Source organism: Erigeron canadensis, chromosome 4, assembly GCF_010389155.1.
Source record: "Erigeron canadensis isolate Cc75 chromosome 4, C_canadensis_v1, whole genome shotgun sequence".
NCBI lineage: Eukaryota > Viridiplantae > Streptophyta > Magnoliopsida > Asterales > Asteraceae > Erigeron > Erigeron canadensis.
Genome location: NC_057764.1, coordinates 32340451 through 32358427, shown reverse-complemented (window position 1 = coordinate 32358427; position 17977 = coordinate 32340451). Strand labels below are relative to the sequence as shown.

The following is a 17977-nucleotide window of genomic DNA, read 5'->3' as shown; positions in this document are numbered from 1 at the left end:
TAGGAACTGTGCACTGACCAAGCTTGAAGTATGACATTCAACTTCAATAAAACCCAGAAAGCCACTACTTAAGCAACTATTCAAGGTGTTAAGTGTAACATCCGTGAATTTTGACCCGTTGACTTTAAGTGTAACTTAATGGATTATTGAAATTAATGATATCTTTAGGTCTATCTTGTGATTAAATGACTAACTTTATACTCGTTGGGTCAATTGACGGTGTGCTAGATGATATGTTGCGGGTTATGAATTAACTAGTTTTATGTTGATGGGTCAATCCATGGGTAAAAACTAAGACCCAAGACTTAAGCAAGTCAACCCATTTTCCCCCACCCACCTTATCTCTTTCCCTTTCCCTTTCCCTCATTTTTCTTATCTCTCTCTCTCTACTTTACTCACAAGAACACCCACACACTCTTTTTCCTCTCTCTCTCTAGATTAATTCTTAGTTTATGGTTATTCAAGCTTGGAAATTGCAAGAATAATAAACCTTATCATCATAATAACACCATATCAAAGATTTGGGCTCCAAGGTGCAAGAAAACATCCCATACGGGTCAAGATTCGGGTTTGAGTGCTAGGTGAAGATTTGGTAAGCTAAACTTGTTTCATAACCTTTATTTTATCTTGGTTTACTTGTTTCTAGTTGATGTCGAGTGGATTCGGGTCTTGAATCGAGTCGAAAAGCTTGCAAGTGTCATTTAGGGTTTTAGGAAGTTAATTCAAGAATTTGAGTTTGATTTGAGTTATGGAATGGATTTGTAAGGTGGGTTATGTTTATTTATGTTAAGGTATGTTTAATTATGCTTCAAAATGAGTCTCGAAGCCTCCTAAATCGATTTCTAGGTCAAAAATTGAGTTTGGGTCGAGTTTGGTTCGTGTTTGGATGATCTGGAACTGAACTGGGCATAGGTGCGTCGCACCACCTCTTTGGTGCATCGCACCAGGGTCTGAGTGAGTTTTCTGAACAAAAAATGCGTCGCACCACCCTTCTGGTGCGCCGCACCTGACCCCTGAACATCGCAAACTCATTTGTTTCTTAAAATAGTCGTATCTCTCAAACCGTAAGTCCAATCGAGATGTGTGACCTATCGTTGGATTCGTGAAAGAGTCTAGTTTCTTGTAATAACCCTCATTTGGGATGAAACCTCCCCCATTTCTAAAAAGGTCGAGTCTTTTGTGTCTAAGTCCTTACACGGGAGAAGTTACTAACGCTTTGGTACGTGGTGGCCGACTTAAACTTGGTTTAGACCTCACCTAGACTTTCTAACAACTTTATCAAGTTCGGGAGTCGCTTAGAATTGTAATCCTTCTTGATAACCTAGCTAGGATTGTTTTCGTTATGTGTTAAGACGTGAATGAATCGTGTTGATAATCAAATATGATACTAATGATAGGTGGTGGACGTGAAGTGAACGCAAGACAACTTTAGTTGGTTTTAATTCGTATTAACCTCTCTTAGCCAATCAAGGTGAGTTCGTATCCCCCTACTCTATTGAGATTCGGGCTGAAAAGTGTACATTGTGTGTTTATTTGTTTGAATTAGTTGTTTGTTGATTGAATGATGATTGATGGATGAATTGAATTGTTTTGTGTATGTTGGTATTGAGAAAGGTTATATTTAGGTTAGATGTACATACATGGAAGTCGACTTCGCTTTCAAAAGGTTTGAGATGTGGAGGGTTAGCCGCTGGTACACCCTGTATACAAACATCGGGGACTCTTTGAAAGCAAGCCCTCTCAAGTGTATGTATGTATAGTTTGATCATATTGTTGGTTATTGGATGTTGGATTGATGGATTGTTGGGCTTGCATTGTGTTGGTTGCTTTGAGATGATTTGGTTGTCTGTTGAGACAAATGTGTTTATCCAAGTATAGACGTATACACTGGTGTTGGTCATCCGAGTTTATAGACGTATATTCGCCGATGTTTTTGAGATGCCACATTGGTCATGGTGATGACTTGTGAGTATCGTTGCATAGATGGCATGATGGCCACACTTATCATTCGCATTTCGGTTTGGCGTACATATCATTTGCATCATGACATTGACATTGACATTGCATTGGTTATTTTTATACGCTTATTCTATTGTGATGCATTGATTGGATGACGTGTAAGTCTACTCGTATGCGATGACTGCTCTCGCTTTTATGATATGTGGTTATTGTCGGTGGCTCCTCTAGGACCACCACTACGAACTCACCAACCTCGTGTTGACTTGTAGAACACTTTTCAGGTAATCAGGTGGTTCAAGGATGTGATGCATGATCTGGTGTAGCTTTTGGATTCGGGCATGGACTTTATGGATCAAGGATTCATTCGCCCACTTTTGACTAATGCTTAGGATCGATAGCCATCTCTAGAATTCTCTTTTGTAAACTTTGATGGTCATTTGCTCCTTGTGCATTGTATGAATATTTGACTTGTTGTGGATTCACCGAATTCATTATTTTCATTTAGTTGCCTACGATAATCCCTCCTTGTGCTATATGATTTCCGTAATATTTCGAGCCCTAGCTCGGGGTGTTAACATTAAGTCACTGATGAGTGATGAACAACCCACCTTGCAAAATGACACTGATGGAAGAATGAACAATACCTGCTAGTTTGTGCTCGACCAGGAGACCATTCTTCATATGATTCTTAGAACGACTCTTGTACCATCACTAAAAAATACAAAACAAATCACCTTTAGTTTAACGACTTTAAATGAAATCAATACAATAAATTAACACACACAACTAAAAATTAAATTCTCTAATAAATAGAAAGTATCAATTATGTTTGATTGAACTTTGGGATAAGACTAATTTGCGTCCCACTTTTCGGAAACTTAGACACCTTACATTACATGTACATATAAACAAAGCAACATCAATATTAACCTAAAAACCAATTGATGAAATTGGAGGACTGAAAAAAGATGGAGATGAAGAAACCAATAGAAAAACTTACAAAAGATATTCTATTCATGCATTTGTATAGATCAAAATTAACAAAAAACAATAACTTTGTCAAACGTTTTCTAAAAGATATGAATAAATATAAAAAACAATGAATATTTTTTTGGAATGAAACTTACCTGGTTGTTGGATTAAAAGCAGATCGAGAAGAGTATTTGAGGAATGAGAAAAGAAAATTGTATTTGAATTGTTGAAGAAGATGTATGGAATTTCGCTTTTTATAGGGAACCAACAAAGCTTAATTTGAAAATCTTGTTTCTCAAGATTGGTGTTGGAAACTACCAGATTTAAGCTTTCTTGTTTGACCTTATGATTTGATAGGGTATCTTTATCAGGTTAGTACACTCATAAGAAAAGATTATGTATTGATTTAAGTAAAATAAAGGTAATTTTCAAGTTTTGGAGGAGACTAATTCGGCTAAAAAGTTTTTTGTGCACGGGAAAAGAATAAAAGGTACCTGCAAATTCGTCCTTGGCAAGACAATCCTGCTGCAAATTCATTCTGCAACAAACAAACTAAGTTTTGAAACATAGTTAGAACTTAACTAACATCTTAACTAAGAGGCTTACAACAGCATTATGTCACTAAAAAATAACTTTAACCCAAAAACACTAACGTGGACTATCTCTCAGGTTGACAAGTACTATGGCTTAAGTCATGCTAGAATCTCCTTTAATAGATTAGTAAGATGAGCAATACCAACACTATCCTTCAACTTCAAATTTCATTATTACATATATATCGATAGCCATACTAAAGAAAAAAAATTACAGATATCAATAGATAGATGTATACAAAAGAAGCATATTTTGTGGGCAAGTACTATTTCACATATCTTATAAAGTAAGCTAAAAAATCAACTAACATTCTAACTTAAAACCATGATTTTTCACATATGGATAGTTGCAGTATTGCAGAAAGTATCACATAAATGGTTATGGTAAGGCCATTGATAGTAAGGCCTATGCCATTGATGCAACTCTTGGCCCTCTTTTTTCTTTTCCTTTTAACTACTTTATCTTCGTCTTCATAAACGCAGCTTCATCAGCTACATGTAGTCGGCAGTTTTCACTCATATTTTATGAAAAAAAAGGTCAAAATGGTGTTGTATTTTATAACTCTAAAGAGCATTGATAAATAAATACTCACCAATTCACCATCTAAACTATAAGATTGTGTAGCTTTAACTACTTAATCATAGTAACATATATGATAGTAAAGATTCGTGAAAATAAAAAAGTTGAATCTTGGAGACTTACACACGGAGCGACCATTACGTATAAGGTATGTTCAATGGAAGTCCCTTGATCAATCTTTTGATGCAAATTGTCATGTGAATTCCATTGAGTCGACAACTTGCAGCTCTCTAACAATCAAATAGCACATATTAAGCATGTGGCACAGTCACATGTAGCCGAGTGTTAAAAAAAACATGGACAAAAATGATTTGGTATTAACCTTAAAGATGGTCGACCGCCTAGTGACCGCCGAACGTTATTTACAACCTTGGACTTAGGACTAAATATTGGCAGATTTCAAGCTATACGACGTCTTGACCCTTTACCAATCCCGCTAACTGGAGAGCTATAGTTTACATACACAAGAAATATTAAACCAACTCACTTATCTGACTTGTCCACGTGATCTCCAACTGAATTCTGTTCAACTAAACCAAATAAAAAGACAAATTAAATAAACATGTTAACACACTTTTAAGAAGATCTCCAAAAATCAATGTAGCATACTTTTTGACATATACCATAACCCTAAACCCATTTTGACCCATTCTCTAAACCGCCCACCTTGTTATCTGTAAGATATAAGTAAATAGACCTACATTGAGAAATTAAAGCTACTAAATAAATTTTTAGCCATGTACATTCCAACCATGAATAAGTTTTTGGCGGGATAGATTTTCAACCCTCTAACCAAGAATGATTTTTAACACTTCTTCTATCTTCTCTTTTATTTTTTTCTTATTATTTGAAGACCATCACCATTGCTTACTTTGAACAATATCTAAACGATCGAAACCTGAGCAATCAGTCCATGATTCGTATTTTGAGCTAATATATAAATAAATATCTAAACAATCTGTACATTTTAATCATATACAAATTCAGCTCTAAAAACCTATAACTCTATCAAATCCAAACTTATAGAAAAAAATTCAGACTATAAGTCTATAAGAAAATAATGAAGGGTAAAGAGATGGACCTTAGAAAGTATGCAAAAGCAGAAAATATAAAATGGATTAAAAATAAATCCCTGGAAATCAAACAGAAGAAGGAAAAAATAATCAAGTGAGGTTAACTTCACGACATATATGATATACATACTAAAATTGAGGAAATTGATATAAGAGAAAGGCTAGAATTTACCACAACCAAATTTTGCAGCACAAAAAACATCTGTTCCTTCAAAACAAAATGAAGAATTCCACTGAGTTTTTTCTATTGTAATCATAATAACATATAGTTATTGATTCATGACCATCAAAACAAAATAATTCTGGAAAAAGTCACATAATGTTTGGAATACAACTTTATTAATACAACAACAAATCACCATATTAATAAATATAATCAACATCATGTGCACATACATAATATGATATTGATTCAAAAAGAACAAATCCAAAGATACAGTCATTCATATTTTATATATATATATATATAGAGTTGAGTTATTGTGAGAACCAAATAATTGTCAAGAACTATGAGAACCAATAATCTATAAGGGTATTTTTGTTATATACATTTTTTATTAGATTAAAAATGAATATTAAATCCCATAAATCTCTCAATAACTTTAACCGTTCAATCAATTTGACGTAAATGTTCCTAATTTACTACTATTACATTTGAATTCTGTTGGGAGTGCCTCGTGAAATGTGTTTGTTAATTGTTACGAGTACTTTATTATTTTATCAAATGCAATTAGACATTCACTTTATATTGTAATTTTCTTTATCAACTTTAATTTCTAATTTTACTATCACGTCAATTTATAAGTGATCATCTATACTCCCTTATAAAGAGTATTGGATTTCTTAAAATTCAGCACTTTTTTTCTTCCCAAAATACCCCTATTTAAATATAAAACTCTTATATACCCTCATCCTCACTCTCTATAATCATTACACACTTTTATCGACCTTTTATCACCCTTCGCCACCGCCCTCCTTTTCCACCGCCTCCCTTGATCTCCACCACTTCCTTTTATAGTGGCATCACTTTTTAGCCGCCGCAACGTGCGAGCACTATGCTTGTAATAAATAATTAGCATTAATATACACTAGTTGCATACATATGTGTACAAATATAAAAATCTATGAATATTAGTTCCATACACATGTGAACAGATATGAAAATCTATGAAAATTAGTTGCACATGTGTGAACAAATATAATTATTTGTGAACATTAGTTGCATAAATATATGAACAGACAGGAATATGGTTATTTTTATTATTTTTTAACAACAAAATGTTACAAAAAATCATATGGGGAAAATGAATATGGGGTTGTCCCCCATCTAACCTTAAATGAGGAACACCCCAAAACTACGTCGTTTCAATTAAAGTCAGATTTCCCAAACATTATAATTATTCCCAAACACCTCTTTCCCTCAAAACCCCCTTCTACATCGATTTGCAGTCCACTCTCGTCTCTTGCACCTCCATTTCTCCAAAATTAATATTTCCATATATTTTCCAAAAGTCGCTCGTTCACTCGCTTCCTTGATCCTCTTCCATTTCCTTCTCCAAAATACAGGTATTGTATTCTTGATAAAATAACAAGTTTAATTTATTTTTTTTGTATAGTTAGTTTCTTTAATTTAAGTATAATGATATCTGTATTTTTCAATTATATAGACAATGGATAACCAAGAGGATATGGAGATTATTATAGAGGATGAACCTTGTGAAACACATTTAATAAATGAAATCGATGCAAATGGGTATTTGGTTAGTTCAGAATTTGAAAGTGAAACAGGGGATAACGAAGGGGATAATGATGTAATAGGAATGGTTTTCGATACTCCAGATGATGCATACTTATTCTATAACCAATATGCATTTTTACATGGATTTGGTATACGGATTCACGAAACTTACAAGAATAGGATAACGAAGGAGCAGTATCAGAAGATCTATGTGTGCAATAAAGAAGGGTTTAAGGATATGAAAGGTGATAAGAAACGCCGCAGACCATCAAGGACCGGTTGTGAAGCCATGTTTCGGGTTTCTAAACGTAAAGACGGGAAATGGGTTGTTGATAGATTTTATGATGCACACAATCATGAGCTAACCAGTACCCCGACTAAAGTAATGAAACATCGTTCTCATGGGAAGCTTCATCGCACACAGGCTTGCAAAGCTCTTATGACAGAACTCAACGAGACTGGATTGAGACCTTGTCACATAAAGAAAGTCGTAAATAAAATGAAAGGATCACAAGAAAATGATGTTACATCAAAACAGGTTGCTGATGTCTTATCAGTGCAACGAAAACAATATAGAGGTAAAGAGTTTTATGGGGTCATAAAACATTTCCAAGAGAAGCAAGCAAAAGATCCTAATTTGTATTTTTTTTGTTGATCTGTGTGAGGATGGGTCGGGTCTCCTAGAAATCTTTTTTGGGCTGATGGAAGGTCAAGAGATTCGTATATGAAATTTTTGGATGTTGTTGTGTTTGATGTGACATACATGACAAATAGGTTTAAATTGCCATTTGCTCCATTTGTCGGTGTGAATCATCATGGCCAATCTATCATTTTTGGCGGCGCATTGTTGGAGAATGAAAAACAAGAAACATTTGAATGGTTATTTAAACAGTTCTCGGAGTGCATGTTTGGCAAACATCCGTCTGCAATAATCACTAATCAAGATAAAGCTATCGGGAATGCTATAAGAAAGGAATTTCCAAACACCCGACATCGTTATTGTTCATGGCACATTAGTAGACACGAGGCAGAACATATCCCATCTATTGAATCCCGTTATAGTGGTTTTCAAGAAGCATATAGACAATGGGTAAAGAGTGATACAGTTGAGGAATTTGAAACCCGCTGGAAAGATATGGATGGTCAATTTAACTTTCAAAGGAAAAGTTGGATCGTGGAGATGTACAAGCAACGTCATCATTGGGCTAATGTTTTTTTAAAAGATTTTTTCTTTGCTGGAATGACAACAAGTGGTAGAAGCGAGAGCATTCATTCTTTTTTTGATGGCTATGTTAATTCAAATACCATGCTGAATGAGTTTGTTGTCCAATATGATAATGCTGTTAAGTGTCGTAGGCGAGCAGAAGAAGATGAAGATTTTCAGACAATGAATACAAGGCCAGTTCTTTCATCTGTCAATCCACTTGAAGCAAAAGCAGGTGCACGTTATACTAAAAATATGTTTGAAGTTTTCAAAAAGGAGTGGATAGAAGCAACTAACAACTTAACTCATGAAACTTTGACCAAAAGTTCCAAGGCGATTATATATAAGGTTGGGCAACTAGATACTGATAAGAAGTATTGGCGAATGGTTCATTTTTGTTTCTCAAGTGAAGTAAATGTCACATGTTCGTGTGCTAAATTTGAAACTTATGGAATACTATGCAAGCACATCTTATATGTGTTGAAGAAGAAGCATATTGAAAGTCTTCTGGATCGCTACATTTTACCTAGGTGGACACTTGATGCTAGGTACAAGGAGGATGGTTGTAGCATACAACTCCACGATATAAATAGTGAGAGTGGAGTTAGCGCCTTAACATTATGGTGTGTTCAATCAAATTCTACGAAAGCAATTGAACAAGCAAAAGACTCTGTTTCTGAGATAAAGAAGCTAAATACTTTGTTGTTGAACTTTTTGGAAGAACAAACAAATCGAAAAGGGTCCAAAGAGGTTGGTAACCTACCCCAAGCTTCTAATGTGGAGAGTTCACAAGTAAACGTGATGCCTCAAATGCTTGTCCGGGATCCTCTACTTCCAACTGTTACTAAAGGACGTCCTAAAAAAGCAAGTAGAATTAAATCACCACTAGAAGCACCAAAAATGAAAACTTGCTCTTATTGTAAGGGATTGGGTCATTACATTACTGGATGCCCAACAAAGAAGGTATTAGTGATACTCTAATTTGTAACTTTTGTGTTGATGATTTTTGTAATCTAATACTAATTTGTTTGTATCAGGCGGAAGATGCGTTGCTAAAAACAAAAGGATGACAAGTTCTTGAGCTTGAAGCCGTATTGAAGATCACATTTTATGGCTAGTCCTGAAGCAGCTTTTTTGTATCTTTTTATTGACATGTCAAATACTTATCATTTTTGCTGTGGTATCCAGTACAACTTGTTTGTTGGTCCATGTTTGAATTATGGCTAAACTTCTTTTAAATTTCTTACATTACAACTTATGGCATTTGGGAAGAACGAGCATTATGACTTATTGAACAAAAAAAAAAAACAATTACATACCATACAACAAAAAGTGCAAAAAATGCATTTCACTAGAGATTGAATGTCACTGATATTACAATGGAGTATACATAATACAATGAGATTGAGATTTTCGAATAGCATCATTGCATAATACAATGGAGTTTATATGTTCATTGTGACATTTTATCGAATACTTGACATACATTGAAAGAAATACTTGACATAAACTCTAGTGAGATCCCAATAGCCACTCCCATATATCGATGTTACAGGGACAATTCCTCAAACACATGTTGTTGATATCACTTTACAGCTGCTTAAAAACAATGAAATATTCCATCGAGATATGTATTCAAACCCATTTTCCCCTTTTCAACCAACAATCTGTGTATAAACAAAGAAGAAAAATGTAGAAATCATTTATTCACCATAAATATCTTTGTGTAGCCGTTTAGAAGAAAGTATAATAGAATTTAGAGTGAAGAGTGGACTGCAAATCGATGTAGAAGGGAGGTTTTGAGGGAAAGAGGTGTTTGGGAATAATTTTAATGTTTGGGAAATCTGATTTTAAATGAAACGACGTAGTTTTGGGGTGTTCTCCATCTAAGGTTAGATGGGGACAACCCCATATTCACTTTCCCCTAATCATATATGTTTTGATATTGTTCCAACATGTTCATAGATCGTGCCTTTTTATTCTATTTGTTTTAAGATGTGCATAAGTGTACAATCTATGTACACATGTAAGCATATAAAGTATTTTTCTAATACATAGTTATTAAATTTAAATGTACACATGTGAGTTGATATTGTTCTTCACTTTTCGTAGTATTAGTTAAAGTTGATTTTGCATAGTTATATCATATGTGCATTAATTTTATTTGCGTACAAAAATCAATGGGAATATAAGAAATATTACAAGTACAGTTAATGGTTTAAAATGATGAAAAGTCAACAAGAAATTATTTAAATCATATGTAAATCACTATATGAGCTTTGTTTCCACGAGAATGGCGGATAGCAAAAAACGGTTACAAATAATATTCCTAAACTACCATTTTCTTGTTATAAGATGCTATTATAAATTCTTTTATTTAATTAAAAATCATAATTAATTATGACCATTGATTAAGTCTTTTGATGGTTAAGATTGGTTTTCGCAGTTCTCGACAAAATTTTAATTCTCATTTTATCTTTTTACTATATATATATATGTGTGTGTGTGTGTGTATAGGGGTGAGATATTTTGAGACCACCTCTTATTTTAGGATCAATTAAGATCATTGATTTTTGTACACCATCATGATCTACTACGATATACAAGACTTTTTTGTAAAAACACTAAGCCTTTTCGGCGACGGGCCCACCAGAAAATCATGTGTAAGTTAAGTTACACATGTGTAACTTATACATGTGTAAGTTAACTTACACATGATTTTTCTGTAGCCCCGTCGCTGGAAAGTCTTAGTGTTTTTACAAAAAAGTCTTGTATATCGTAGTTGATCATGATGGTGGTGTGTAACTTACGAAAATCAATGATCCTTTTTGGACTTTTTTTAGTTGGTCTCAAATTATCTTTCCCCTGTGTATATATATATAACAAAAACTATTAAGGATACATCCTTATATATAATCACGTAAGTGTCATCAACACAAAAAATTATATATAAAACTATAAAATCTTTAAAATATGTGAATTAGAAATCGATGGAAAAAACTCAAAGATATTAAGAATCACATACCTCCGATATATCACTCTATGATATTTCTGATTGGCCAACGATTATCCCTTGCTGAAAGATCAAAATAACCAAAATATATCTACGATCTTGTGATTCATCCCTGCTTCTTCAATCTACGATTTCAACAAAAAGAAATTAAATTAAAACTTTTAATGGTTATCTATAAATACAAGTTTAAAACGTAGTAATTCCGGCTAGATCTATAAAGTGATAGCTAATGTGTAGATGTGTTAATCTGTGTTCAAAAAGTAAGGTTGTTGAATTATTTTGGAGAGAAATATGGAAGAAGAGAAAAAGAAAAGTAAAAAAGTATATGTAATCTTTGAATTTTTTGGAGAGAAAAAGAAAGAGAAAGAGTATAGAAGAAAGCTTTAGAATTTGAATTCTTGATCAAAGTAATGCACTTTACGTCCTTTTTTACATGGGAAACATGTATATTGTACAACTAATATTCTAACCTTTACAAAAACCAACCTTATTTATCTAGTTAAATTCAAACTAAGCTCCTAACTAACTTCCTAAGCAAATTCTGATGTCATCAAAAATGCACTTTATACTAATGTGGCTAGGCTAGTTGCTTGACACCTCACTTTTGTGAGGTCATGGTGGAATCTCTTTTAATAGTATAGTAAGATATACATATAATATTTACTTTGTTAAGTAATAAAAGTTACCCATTCAAATTAATCATCTAGATGTTGCATGTTATTTTTAGAATGTACTTTGTTGTGTTTATCTTTGATTTTTAGGTAGTGATAAATCTATAGTAATTAAGATTCTAAATTTAGACACCTTAAAAATTACCGTACTTATTTGAACACGATTAGTAAGAAGACAAACTTACTCTATATCATTATCATCCAACTATACCTACACATAATAAAATGGGAGTTGATTCTTTCACTGACAATTTTTATTCAAATACTGAAGTATTATTCAAATGGACTATTATGCCCTTATGTTCTTTCTACCCAATTTTAAGTTTGACAGTCTCATCAATTCACTCCGGCGAGCACTTATACTCCTGCTGTAAATGGAGATAGCAAGAACAAAAATTTTCATTATGGTGAAATACGAATGCTTTGCACATCTAGTAAACCATCAAAATCAAATATATATTACATATATATTACATATACAAACACACACTTTTTTTTCTTTGAATATATTCTTCAAATGCTTATAAAATAATTTTTACATCTCAGATTTTCCTAAAGTTAATTTCTATTGTATTGATATCAGTTTTACCAAAAGATGGAAAAAATAAAGATACATGAATTTAGATCTAACCCCTCACCATCCACACACAAGATGGGTGTAGATATAAAAAGATTTTCAAAACTATTGGGAATGCATGTCGTTTCATCAATTCCCATTGGAAAGACCAATTATTTTTTAAGAGAAAAATTATCTTTTTATCTTTTGTAAGTAGTGATGTGATGTAGGTGAGTATTCCCTTTCAGGGAGAGATCTCATATATACTACATAGAGCTAAAAAAATGAACTAGAGTATATTAAAAATGCAATATAGTATAATCATGGAAACAACACCTAGCAAACTATAGCCAACAAAGTCGGGCACACAGATCAAATATTATTGCGGAAAAACGAGTTTTGGGACTCGTTTGAGAACGATGAACTTGAATGTGCTGGTGTTGAGATGGTTCGTCATACTATTTACTCGAAAGGGCTTCTGTTGCCTTACTATCCCAATGCACCTAAGCTTGCTGTTTAAGGTACCTAACTGATTGAATACCATCACTCCGGCCAACAATGGACACATTTTCTTTTTGTTGTTCAAAATGTATATATTTGTGCCAAGGACCAAAGATGGTGTGACAAGGCATCCGGGTTTTACTGATGAGACCAGGTTCAACCCCCGATGAGATTTCATTATTTTGCAATGGTGCAACTAGACCATTGGGTCTAGGCTTATTTGTTGTTGGTCAACCCGGCGGAGTTTCGGGTTTTGTATATTGGTTTCGAATATATATTATGATTAATAGCTAGTTTAAGTGACAAAAATTTGTTAATGATCTAGAATATATATATATATATATTTTGTATTAATTAATTGTTATTTTTTTTAATGATTTATAAATATGGGTTTTGCTAAACAAAGTCCTAAGGACTTTCTTTGAGGTGCACTAAATACCTGTACCCTTACCGTAAAATTCACAAGTGATTTTTTAATATGAAAATATGCAAATTTTTTATGCACGTTAAGTGAAGTCTTAAGGGCTCCATTTAACATTTTCCTATAAATATTTATGTTTTATAAGTCATGCTTTAACATATTTGACGTTTATCATATATTCATAAACTATAATTTTATTGTTTGCATCAATCATAATCTTACAATTTTTTATATTATCATAAATTATGAATAATAATGTAAGTATCAGTTATTATATTTTTATTTATGTTTTCAGTTTTCCTGCACAATTATATTTAGTACTAAATGTTTTTTTATTTATGTCCATTTTCGTCATTTTATATATTTATTAAAAGTTCTAGTTACCCTACCAAATATCTAAACAAAACTAAAAAATAGCTAATATCTTTCAGCTACAGCTACCAACTACTAGCTTTCCGCTACCAGCTACCAACCACCAGTTCTAGCTATCAACTAGTTTTGTCAAACATACCTAATATGTGGGTTTAATCTAGTTAAACATAAAGAAATTAACAAAACCTTCTATGGTTTTAAAAATTATAAGCTTAATTAGGATATTTTTGTTGTTATGAGATGTACTTAATGGCTCATTAACAAAATAACAAGGCCTACCTAGAAGCCGACTTCCAATCTGATGGGCTTCTAATCTCTCGTTCCGTAGTCAACAGGCCCAATTAATATCTGCTAGGTTAGGTCGTTCATTTGTATATACTTCATACCCTTTCTACAAAATTAAATACATTCTTGATATTATTCTCGATATATTGTATGTGAACTGACAAATATGTTAATGTTCGAATACCAATACGGCAATACATACATGCTCGATCACTTTCCCACATGATCTCGTACTTAATAATTGTTACGGAAAAATAATACTCGTAATAATAATTACATTAATTGTCGCATTAATATTGCTTGAAGAACTATATTAGTTAGTTTTGAACGTGAGTTACAAATGTGGATGAAAACCCGTTACGCTTAGAGACAAAAGGGTGAGTTATGAGTTATCTTCAAGTAATTTAATTTTTAATTCTTTATAATTTTTTTTTAAAAGGTCGCTTCTTAACCGGGTTCGCGCTAGAAAGCTTCTCACCCTCAATATCTACTAGAAGGAAAACTCTTAACTAAACCGTCCGAATGCACAATATTTAATTGGGACAAAACTCAGTTCCCTATACAGGACTCAAACCTGCTTTATTTGTGAAATATCTTAAAATGTTCTTCTCATGTCTCGAATTCGAGACCTTCAACATGAAAAGATAGTACCCAACCATTGAGCTATTAGGTACTTTAATTCTTTATAATTGGTTTTTCTTTTTATCAAACAAAATACAAAACTTTATACAAAATAAAAACTCCATTTAATGTTTTGAAAAAGTTAATATCCGGACCATTTAATTATCGTGCATCTATAAATATAGCTAGGTAGTCTTTCACTAAGCTCCATCTCTATATCGAGATTTGTACTTATAATTATAACAATAATACTCATCATTTTTTTCATTTTGATTTAAAATAAAATGAAGTTTTTTGGTGCTTTTGTTGTGATAGTCATGGTAACAATGTTAATAGGTCAGGTCTTTCATATTCTCAAAATTGCAGCGTTGATGATATTCGTCCTTGTGAGCAGGCCTTTTATGGCGACAGACCAGTACCCGATGAATGTTGTCATGTTTTAAGAACCCATATGTATTGTTATTGTATTTACAAAAAAGCATATGGTACTTTTCATGATGTTGCTCATACGTGTGGAGCTGATTTTGACCCTATTTGTAGTCTTTTGTCCAAGTAGTTCGTTTATGTACGTCATATATATAATAATGATAAATCAACCTATTTGGTGTGCCTAATTGTAAGATGATGACATGTGAAAAAATCAGGGGGCAAGATTAGGAAAGAAAATTAGTGGAATCCATATGTCGTCTAGTTTTAGGCATATCTTTAGACACACCAATTAGGTTGATTAATCATTTTCCATAGTTTATACTTTGTTATGTAATAAAGGTTACCTATTCAAATATGTCATCTAGCTAGCTACTCGTACATGTTTTATTGTTGTGTTTGTTTTTGATTTTTCATTGATGCGAGGGCAAAAAAACTAATTTCATTATATTAGTAACCAGTATATGTACATTATATAATATTGAGTAATATTTATGCAATATGAAAACAAAAAGTCAAAATATTTTACAGATCGATTAGTTATTCAAAATACGAAGTAATAGTATTTAGAATTACTGTATAAACATCTAGTATGAAATAAGGTAAAAATGCTATCTACAGTTGGATTAAATTGTTTACTTATATATTTTTAATTGTATAGTTTATACTATATATAATATCATTACGATATACAGAAGACTCTCTCTCTCTATTTATATATATACCGCACGATGTGCGGCTGTTTAACTGATTTGTTAAGCTTTTCAATATTAATATTAATATTAATAATTAATAAAATTCAGTTAAAGTGTTTTTTATATTTATGAAGACAAAATTAGAAATAAAGTTTATTAGTTGTTTATATTTATGATATGGAAAAACTAATGCTCAACTAAATATGTTTAAAAAAATGATATATTTATTTTTCATTTCATGAGTTCTTTGATTTTTATGTAATATAATTATTATGAAAAGTCCATTCATTCTTGAATTAATTTACTAAATTTTTATTAATTATATAAAACTCAAGATATGCAATTATAATTACTAAATAGGTTTGAATATCTTATCAAATTTTAGAATTTTTTCAAATATATTGTCAAAATAAATATAGAAATTAAACATAGGATAAAATCATATGTTGTAATATGTGGGGAATTATAATAATAGATAGTTCAAAATAAACGTAAAAATAAATGATAGAACAAAACTATCTACTCTATAGAAAACAAATCATGTTATAAGAATCTTTAAAACCCAAGATTACCTCTAAAAACACATATTATAACTATGATTTATATAAAAAAAATCATAACATTTAAGATTAATTATATAAAATATAAAAAAATCATATCATTAAAAAAATATTATTTTGAATTCATAAATGAAAGAAACTTATCATCACGAAAATCCTCTTGACTTTGTTTTTGCGGTTGGAATAACAAACCAATTTATTTGGTTTCTTTGCCTTGGTTTCGAATAGAAAAAGGCCTAAGAATTTATACATTTAGGTCTAGGTTATATCAATAAATATATTTGAATATATATTGTCTAGATTTGTAAGATACGATAATATCTATGTCTAATTTAATATCTTTGTCTAATTTTTTTTTTATTTTTTTGATATATCTATATTATTTTATTATATTTTTATTTATTATATATTTAATAAATATATATTGTTGAAAAAATATGAAGGTGACACGTAAGAAAAATCCTACGTGGCAAAGTTTAAAGATATTTTGAATTAATATAGATGGTTTTAAAAAGCTAGGATTTGTACTGTTTTGTTAGATATATAGATACTAGGTATAGGTATAGGTATTTTACCCGCACGATGTGCAGATATTTAAATTAATTGCTCAATTAAATTTTTATCACTATTGTTTATTTTGTAGATACGCATAGTAAATAAATTTAGGCAAAACAATGTATGAAAAGTAAATTGTCAAGCATGTTATTATTTAATATGTAGAATAGTAAATATTTATATAAACATATTTAGGTTGACGTATACTTTTTATTTTATTAATATGTGACATGATTATCACAATGCGCATACATATATCATGTTTATAGTCATGTTTAACCACTAAATTTATCGATGCTTCTTTAATGTACAAAAAAATTATAGAAAAATGTCATATTCTGCCTAAAAGGAAAATCTTGTTCCAGGAGTACGTCCAGGGACTTACATTGACGAAGATGTTGTGCAAACAATGATAATTTAATAAGTACCACTTCCAAATAAGTCATAAAAGCAACTCATATTATGTAAGCGTCAACCAAAAAATGATAATTTAGTTAGTGAGTACAAATGTGTAATGGGAGATGATGTGTACATCACCTATTTTTGACCGTACACCACTAAATGTGCTTTAGAGCGTTGTACAATACAATACTATATAGCATGTTTGGTGATGTACGGTCAAAATGTGGTGGTATACAGATCACTTCCATGTGTAATGGTCACCTAATATGATATAAAGAAAAATTCATTAACCTTAAATAAAAGCAGTAAAGTATCTTACATGTTGTTTTGTACAGAACTTCATTAATTCATCAAAAATCTACAGAACTTAAAAATTTATAACATGTCCAACTATTCGTAAATATCTAAAAAAATATATTAAATAAATATGTAGTAGTTATGTTCTTATCCATAATTGTTTAAAACTAATTGAAAATACTAATAATAGCTTCAATCACAATTAAAACCGGTAAAAAATGATGAAAATTCTCAACTTACCAACAGGTTGAGCAAGCTTTCTTATAATCAACACAAAAATAAAAAGATATAGAAACTTCAAACCATCAATATCATTTTATATAAATATTAGTATAAATAAAAAAAATACAACCAATGTTTATATAGATTAGTCAATCAAATTCATAAACACAAAGTATCATCTAATATCGCAAATACATAGATAATTGATTTATGCATAAAAAATACACTGATGAATTAGTGAATATTGATTCATTACTTTGG

At 31.5% G+C, this 17977-nt stretch overlaps 1 protein-coding gene across 1 annotated transcript; it reads left to right on the top strand.

The window, feature by feature from the left end:
• Positions 1-6847: 6847 nt before the first annotated feature.
• On the top strand, positions 6848-9189 carry LOC122597425 (protein FAR1-RELATED SEQUENCE 7-like). The gene is made up of 3 exons (XM_043770021.1): positions 6848-7493; positions 7581-9082; positions 9157-9189. Exons 1-3 carry the CDS (start codon positions 6848-6850, stop codon positions 9187-9189), a joined length of 2181 nt encoding a protein of 726 aa, XP_043625956.1.
• Positions 9190-17977: the final 8788 nt, after the last annotated feature.